This window comes from Labrus bergylta, chromosome 16 (assembly GCF_963930695.1).
Source record: "Labrus bergylta chromosome 16, fLabBer1.1, whole genome shotgun sequence".
NCBI lineage: Eukaryota > Metazoa > Chordata > Actinopteri > Labriformes > Labridae > Labrus > Labrus bergylta.
In genome coordinates this window covers 11,604,259-11,612,915 of record NC_089210.1, presented here as the reverse complement: position 1 = coordinate 11,612,915, position 8,657 = coordinate 11,604,259, and the positions used below count along the sequence as shown (strand labels likewise).

Genomic DNA, 8,657 nt, shown 5'->3' with positions numbered 1-8,657 from the left:
AGGGTTCAGGATAGATGGACTGACAAGGTAGTAAATTAAATGTTCTATTACCACAATGAGCAGCAAAACTACTGTATCGTACTTATCATAGGAGTTTTAAAAACAATGCTGTTTATAAGTTGTGAAGTTTTAACAGAAATCTTGCTTTATATTTGTCTGTCAGTCGTCTGTGTTTTAAGAATTGTCTTGAGAACCTAATCTGTCATCAGAGATTCATTTTACATCTTTCAAATGAAACTACAAAATAGATTTAATTGCAAACATTTTATTCATTATGATTTACACATCAAAACATAGCAAAACCAGATACAGAGGGAAATACACAACTATGCACATGACATTGTCAAACTGACTACAGATCACTCATAGAGAGAAACTGGCCCCTCATGGTGAAGCTATAAGCATCGTCGCAAATCTTCCAAATCCCAGCAATTTCCTATCAGTGCACTTTTTTTTTGTACTTCATCTTTATAAATGAGGATCCAGCTGTTTTTTTTTTGGCGTTAAATCTGTGAAGCTATGGGTTTCTCTAAGAGTCACACATTTAAGCCATGTGTTTTCCGTATTTAAACCACCAGCATTTTGGACTTCTTGATATGGCCATCTTGACAAATGTTATCTGTGGCTTTTAGAAGTTCTAAGTTCCACTGTTGGGTTTCACATATTGACATGGTTTGTCCATCAAAAGGTCAGACTGACCTGCACACAAAAGCCACTAAACCTTTACATATACAACCCTTTAACGTAGGATACAAGGAGAACTATCTTTACCCAATTTGTTTGTAAACGTAAGTCCCCATCATAATAGCAAAACAATCCAGAAATGATTCATTTTCACTTAAAAAGGTCAGCATGGCCATTAACTATATGTAATACAGAGATGGTAAAAGACAAAACGAAATGTTTCACCATTATTTCTGGAAAGAGAAAATAAATTAAACACTAAAAGCTGTGGACTACTCCAATGTTTAAGAACAGACATATTATGCTTTTTATTTGTAGTTAAAGGGCAGGAAAATGAAAAACAATCTAAGGTTGTTCACACAGAAAAAGATGCAAACCTCACCTAGGGGCACAAGTCAATAAATACAACAATAAACAAACATAACATCATGTATTTCTCCTCCGAGTCCGGTAACTTAAGACTGTAATGTGACATTCTTTGATTGAAACAAAACTCCCACACAAGAACAGCTACCAAAGAGCAGCTAATGAAATCCCTATCCAAATATGATTCATCTCTATCATAGGAGGCCGTCCAAACCCACAGCAGCTTTCTGTAAACCTGTAACTTTAAATAAGTCATCTTCTAACAGATCATAACCCATGTTATTGAAAGGACAGCAGAGGGAATAACAGTAACATGAACTGCTGTTTTAAATGTTGTGATGTAAAAATAATTCTAAGTTCTGTTTCATGATCTCATTTTCAAAGCAACATGGCTCAGCTCCACCAACAGGAATGTCATATTTGGTCCCATGTTGTATAGCCCTGTATGTGTAGACTTCCAGGTAGAAAAGATTGTATGGGCACTGCTGTTTTTATCTAACAAGAACCCTTGTAATTTACGGGTGCACAAAATTACAAGAATCTATTGAGGCTCAATTATGCTGGTTTCCTTGATGTATGAATGTCGTACTTGTGTTGATGCACTTCCTATTGCTCAGCTTACAAAGTAAAAGGTTTCTGGATGATCAAGTTTCAAAGTCCTAGAAAAAAAGATTCTGAAAAGATAGAAAAAATGAAGAACTTCACAGTGATCAACTGAAGCCAATCGGAAGCAGGGCTGCTGGAACCTAAATCAACTTCCACTATTCACACTCATAGCTCGCCAACATGTAAACACACACACACACACACTCTCTCTCTCTTTCTCTGTCTCAGACACATAACCACACATATACACACATGCACACCTCACTGTGGTTTACCCAGAAAGCTAGACAAAAAGTTAGACCCCTGGCTCTCTCCCCGTCTACTGCCCCCTCCTCCAAGAGGATCCATCTGGTTTAGTTCAGACTGATCAAGCATTTCAAAGTCCTCCACATCCAAGTCAGTGTCCAGCTCAGAGCTGGACTGCTTGCGATAGCTCCGGTGAGCCCCGGCCCTGGGAGGGCCGTCTCTGCGCTGGGCAGGACGCCGAGGTTGCATTGCACCAGCCAGCGCCGCTTGAATCATGTTACTGGCGATGACTCCTGCAAGGTCTCCAGAAAAATCAGAAGCAGGCGGCAGGCCGCTAAGGGACAGTTCTGCATCCAGATCGTCCTGGTCTGAGTCCAGATGAGCATCCAGTACTGATGCCCGATGACTAGCTAGCCCAGATTGACCCAGGCTAGGTAGACCTATGCTTGTGTCGTCATCATCATCCATCAGAGTGGCATCAGGGTTTATCGAAGGGAAGTCAGGGAGGTCTTGAGCAAAGGATTCTTCAGCGTCACTGTGTCTGTCAAGATCTGACCAAAGCACAGACAGTCACACTGTGAGAAACAAGATCACAACTGAAAATACAGCAAAGAAATATCTGCGAAACCTGCAAACTTACCCTCGGAGCCCTCTGTGAGTGGCGTCTGGCCACGCGATAGGTTAAATGTTCCATTTTCAGTGTAGGAAACCTCAGCGTCAGAGTGCTCAGAGTCAGTTAGAGCGAGTTCCTTCGCAACAACAGCATCATCAAACTAGGAAAGACAGTAAATAGTCAACAAAGAGAAAGAAGAAAAAAAATCTCTTTTTAGATGTCAGTCAAATTCTATTTTGCTACTGTTACTAGTTTGCTCTCACACCTTTAGCAGGCTTTACTCTACCCACACACACACACACACACACCACACACTCACACGACCAAAATAAACAGGCAGATCATATCATGTGAAGTTCTTCAACCCAGCAGGAAGTTGCTCAGCTGTGTTACTGTAAATGACCCTGTACAGAAATACAAAGCAACAGGTCTGCAGTGAGAGCACTATGTGAATATTTTCACTTTCACATTGAGAGAGTGCTAAATTCAACTTGGCTTAAATCCCCATTAACCTGTTTTCTCATGGAAAAATGTGGACAGATTTTGACACTGTAGGCTGAACAGCTGCAGTATTTGTTACAGCATTTTAAGATAACCTAATAAATGTAATTGGACAGAAAATCAATGTGTTCAAAGACACCAGTCAAGTAACCATGTTCCCAAGCAATGATAACAGATTTAGTAACTGATTCATGCTTTAAATATTGAGCGATTTTGGTAATTTAACAAGCTTACTGTTGGGCAGAAGGCAGCCAGCTCCTCCTCACTGTCACTGGCTTCACCTGAGGCTGCACCATGAATCGGCCTCCGAAGAACTAAAAGACAAACATTTGTAAAAACAGATTAAAACTACAAACATGGTTTTCCTGCTGCCACTTATTCAAAGTAACAGTTAGGCACACAGAGTATAAATGACCCATTACTTACTTAGGTCATTTTAAAGCATATACTCTTCTTTTCAATGCAAAAGGCTTCCTGGATTGTAAATACACAATCATAGTTTATAGTCCAGATGATTGGCCGATTCACAGATCATGATGACAGTTAGTTAGTTAGAATCCTTGTACGTAAATAAAGAAAAGATATAGGGGTTCAACAACATATTAACCTGACTTTTAAGAACAATGGAACTTAAGACTGACATACTTTATTAAATTAATCACAACAAAACTTTCAAAAATTAAAAACTTTTTTTTTTTTTTTTAAGTTTACTGATACAACAGTATTTCCTGTGCAGAGGGCCCTAAAGCATTAAGGAGAGAAAAAAGATAATTTGCTCCAGATGACTGTCTGTGATTTGTCCTTTCAGCTCAAACTGATGAGTTACTGCCTTAAAGTGAGAAGTGTGAACATGTCACTTAAATTTAATGCTGTGAAAACAAAGACCAAGTTCAAGTCACGTTTTTTGGGGAGTTCTTAGCTTGTGTTACCGACAGTCAAAGGGAAAAGTGTTTTACATTTGTTACATTTGCATGTTCAAAGTTCCATGTCACTTTGACTTAGTAAAATAGGTACTTAAATAGAAGTTGATTCACCACTTACACTGATTATCAATAGGCTTTGACATCATGTATCCACGAACACTGAAGTCTAGCCGCTGCAGAGCCGGCTCCAGCTTCACACACACATGCTGAAAGATCCTATGATAGACTCCCAGAGGGGCCAGCAGAGTGGCCAACACTACAGGAGAGGAGCAGATTACTGATTGTTAGAAAGAAAGAGAAATGTCCATTGGAGCTGATTAGAAAATTATTGAACATGTGTTGTGCCCATTTGTGTTCTGTGCAGATTCTCATTATTGCAAATAAACACAGGTCTGTTATTCTTCATTACACACCGTAAGACAGAAGGACCAGCAGGGAGTTGACATGTAGAGTACAAGCTGCTGTGGGTTGTTTCAGACGTCACAGCAGTGGACCTTGGCAGCTCTCGCTTATTGACCCTGCAGCCTGTACTGGTTTGAGGTCAGGAGATTAGCCTGGTCTCAGTCTGAGCTTTCTACTCATTTCCTTCCCACTCTTTACTCCTTCCTTGTGTACCTCATACTGGTCTTAATCACCTCACAGGCTAGACTGACAGATCTGGTTTCACACCTTTGAAAGTTTAATAGGACCAGTGAGGAGGCGCTTCCCTACCAACCTGCTCCTGTGAAGGATCCTGGATCTGTAGTTAGGACTGGTTAAACTTCTGGGACTCACCAGCAGAGTAGGAGAGCACCAGTCCAGGAATATATCGTCCAACCACAGCCAAACAGGTGAACACTCCACAGGTCAGGATGCAGAACTGATGCAGAGTGACAAAACACAGGGAATCAAGTCAGTAGCTATAATGTATGTTGTTTACAGTGCAAGTGACCGTAGCCAACAACACTATGACATTTTCACTCTTATTCTAATCACTATTCCCTTAATACAGGATGGATCTTGCGTCGTATTTCATAACAACGTAACAGGATAGAATGAATGCAGCAGATTGTATCTATGTTAAAGTACTTGAGATTTGAATTAGCCAATCCAATGTGACAATATTTTTTACACATTTCAATTTTTCTTGCTGTGTGAGGTGCTCACCTTGCCAGGGTTCTGTTGTTTGTACTGCAGCACACTGCATGTGAGCACTGCTGTACTGACCCAGGCCTCAGCGATGTGGTGGCAGAGTTCAGGCACACTGACAATGCCAGGCTGCACCAGACCCCAGCTACACGAACAGAGAAAATGATTAACACCTTTATCAGTTTTCCACTTCACCATTATCATTGCTGGCATTATTTTTTAAGGGAATGCTGTCTAGTTACATTAACACACCTCTCATTCTCTGATTCGTCTTGGTTTTTGACTGGGGGAGAGATAATACATACATCACTTTAAGGAACATGATAAACCATTATGCACATCTGTGTAGACTATACTGAGAGTACATTACATAAAAAGTAGTCCTAGGTTTGCACTTGAGTTTTTCTCCACTCTTAAATCTCCTATAAACACTGTACACTTAGTGTGTAGATCAGGTTCTGTTCAACTGTACTCTTGTGTATTTCACGTAAATAAACAAAGTCCAGAGTAAAGGTCAGCTGACAGTAGTCATATCTATTCTTACAATGTACATGTGATGCAATCACAGTAAACTAGGGCATTGTGAAAGGTTACAGGGCATAACATGGGGAAAGCTGAACAAAAATGTAAGATTTTGTGAAAAAGATAGAAAAGGTTTCCACAAATAGCAACTTGTAGCACCTTTAATCTCAGGCCAGATCTTATTCCTCCAGGTATCAACACAGACAGCCACAGCCAGAAGAGTAGCTAGCAGGAAGAGCAGGCGCAGTGAGGTCAGGGCGAAGAACCTGGAGGGGAATAAAAAAAAAAAAAACAAAGCAACACATAAACAGAAGGCACTCATGATGCCTGTTACCCCAGGATAACACATTTAAGAAAGTGCTACAATTCAGCCATTTAGTTCATGAAACCACAAAACTCTTAGTCACAAGTGTCTCAAGAGGATGTTATTCCACCATCATTGAAGTCCCCTGACAGGAGAAGTACTGCTGTTCAAAGGGGTCTACTTTCATACTCTTCAGGTTTTATGTGATTTGATTTGGTCAAAGTCCTTATATGTGTAAACGTGCGTGGCAATAAACCTGATACTGACTCTGATCTGCTGTGAAATACCCATTACTGATAACTCAGAAATGAACAAGGAAATATGACAAGAATAACTCGTACATATTACATCTATAAACATTGCCCTAAAAACCAATGGCGCCGCTCTCGTATAAAAATAGAGAGTTAACAAACCAAGAACGGGATGATTAATTAAGGTCTTAGCAGCAGACTGTATCATAGCACAGGTGGGTTTTACCATGTGGTTTTCATCTTTGAGGAAGTATGAAGTCTATTTTCACACAAACCCCACTCTCTAAATAAACAAATTAGATATCCAAGTGTGGCTTCCAGATCACAAGACTAAAAAGGTGTTTACTGCAACGGTGTTACGTCCTTGCCAATAAGCAGTTAGAGATTATCCCAACAAAGAAACTGCTAACCAAGAAAGTGTTTTTCTTGTATTTTGGATAGGAGCGCAATAAAAAGCTAATGATAAAAACAAAACATTCATATGTAAACCTAGCACTGCAAGAGCACATACAAGAGTAAACAACTACAGGTACGCTCATCCTCCCAAGTTATGACAAAACAAATCAAAGACTAGCATCAACCTTTTGAAACATGTAGTTAAATGATGGTGTTGGGTGTTACTTGTTTGAAAGCTACTTCTATACCTGCTGTCAGAAGGGCGGCCATTGCTTCCCCTTCTAGCTCACATGTGACACTTCATCATCGGTTGTTTGAAGCCAAAATGTAGTTGATGAATGCATCTCTTGGGGGCCATTACTGGCCCGAGAGTGCACTGAAGCACACTGAAGCGAGACTGTACAGGCAGAAAATGTGCCCAGTGGTCTGATCGAATAAAGGCTGAGTGCCTGAGCTCCACAAGCAGGCCAGTCAGCCCTGCCCTCGCTCGCTTTGTCCCAGGCCAGTGACTCTTACAATGAAACCATATCAAGGTCACCTCATTTAGCTAATACCTGTCTAAAGTCCTACCCTGTGATATATTCCCTACTTTCCTCTAACACTTGATTTTAAGAACATTTTCATTGAATTGCTAACCCAGGGTTTGAGGGAATGGAATTAAATTGCACTTTGTCAAACAGATATACTGTATCTATAAACAGACTGGAGTCCATGATACCTACTTCTCAGACTTCATAGACTAGGTGTACTGAAGCCAAACCAGCTTGTGTTTTAAAAACACATGGGTATGAATATTGCAGATTCGTCCTCTTGCACAGCCTCCTACACTCACACAAAACTGGTATCGGGGATAATCCAGGGCACCATAGTGTTTCCAAGATGAAGAAAACTAATTGGTTGGGAGCAAAAAAAATAAAGGAGAGGTAAAGCAGAACCCTGAGAAGCTTGAGTCCATAAATAGATGCACTCGCCAGCCATCTGTGCTGCCTTGAATTGACAGGTTGAAACATTTGCATTGTCTCAAATCCCCCAGCTGCTCGCCGTCACGCTGGCTTTCACCCAATAATTAGACGGTCTGTTTTGTCTGGATGTAGGTTGCTATAACACTGACAAGAATAAACAAGCACAGGGGGGGGGGGGAGCAAGTTTGCAAGTCAAAACATTCAAAAGTTTCACTTAAATCAGTCGAAACGTACCAGAACACAATGTTTACCACGATGTAGAGAAGCACACACTGAAAGGGTCTTTCCCACAGGAGGACGGACTGTAGATAGGTCAGGACTGGCTCATAGGGCCCCAACCGGGACTGCAGAGCGGCTTTGACAGCCCGCACCTGACTGTCTCTCTCGGAGGAGTATGGTCGACTTCGCAGACAGACATCAGACCCCTGCGTGGCAGAGCAATCCTTCACAGGTCCGCCTTCCATTGTCCCAGTGTGGTCCATCTTTGAGTTTACAAAGTAAGCCTGAAGAAAAAACAAAACAAAAAAAAACACTAGACTTAGGTGGACGCAGGTAAAACGAGGCGCCACGGAGCAGCTCCACTCACAAAATCGGCTACCAGCTATATGCTAACCAGGGTTCTAAGCTAGCAGTTAGCGACGCCGCCTGAATCGTCGTATTTGCGTCTTAAACTAAACAAGTGAACACAACACAAGATAGCGTAGCGTCCAATGCATTGCAGAGATACGTTAAAGCAAGATGACACCTACTATTTGTTCATTTTGTAAAGAACATTTGCGCTGTCTTCGGTAGCTGACAATATGGCGTAACCTGTTTTTCTGTCAGCTACCCAATCACAATCCGCTCGAGCGCCTGTGTCATGCTGCGTTCAGGTGGAATAGGGATTTTTTTTGACAACCCCAGTCAGGGCATTGACGTATCAAATAACCTATTTATTTATTTTTTAAATATTCAACTTTTGATTTATGTTTTCTTTGGTAATCCCACATAAATGTGTATGGCCTTTTATGTAACTAACAAACCATTGGACATTTGCTCCGTCGAATTCGAATTAGGCTAGTTGGTTCGCGTAAAAAAAGTATAGATTGTTAAATTAATGTATGAAACTGACACTCCCTGTTCTTTTAAGAGTAGGCTCAAAACTTCATTATTTGA

At 40.9% G+C, this 8,657-nt stretch overlaps 1 protein-coding gene across 1 annotated transcript; it reads right to left on the bottom strand.

Annotated features, from left to right (window-relative positions):
• Positions 1-245: 245 nt before the first annotated feature.
• On the bottom strand, positions 246-8,375 carry retreg3 (reticulophagy regulator family member 3). The gene is made up of 10 exons (XM_020652477.3): positions 8,252-8,375; positions 7,737-8,005; positions 5,749-5,855; positions 5,320-5,350; positions 5,086-5,212; positions 4,714-4,798; positions 4,058-4,195; positions 3,251-3,330; positions 2,543-2,675; positions 246-2,453 (listed from the first exon to the last, which is right to left on the bottom strand). Exons 2-10 carry the CDS (start codon positions 7,982-7,984, stop codon positions 1,918-1,920), a joined length of 1,485 nt encoding a protein of 494 aa, XP_020508133.2. The 5' UTR covers positions 7,985-8,005; positions 8,252-8,375; the 3' UTR covers positions 246-1,917.
• Between the last annotated feature and the right edge of the window lie 282 nt (positions 8,376-8,657).

What these genes read in the sequence shown, in the direction of transcription:
- retreg3 (XM_020652477.3), bottom strand. Translation starts at nt 7,984, where the DNA reads ATGGACCACACTGGGACAATGGAAGGCGGACCTGTGAAGGATTGCTCT. An exon ending in GATCTGGCCTGAGATTAAAG is followed by an intron (nt 5,351 to 5,748) that starts GTGCTACAAGTT and finishes TCTCTCCCCCAG; the next exon opens with TCAAAAACCAAGACGAATCA. An exon ending in GACGAATCAGAGAATGAGAG is followed by an intron (nt 5,213 to 5,319) that starts GTGTGTTAATGT and finishes CTGTTCGTGTAG; the next exon opens with CTGGGGTCTGGTGCAGCCTG.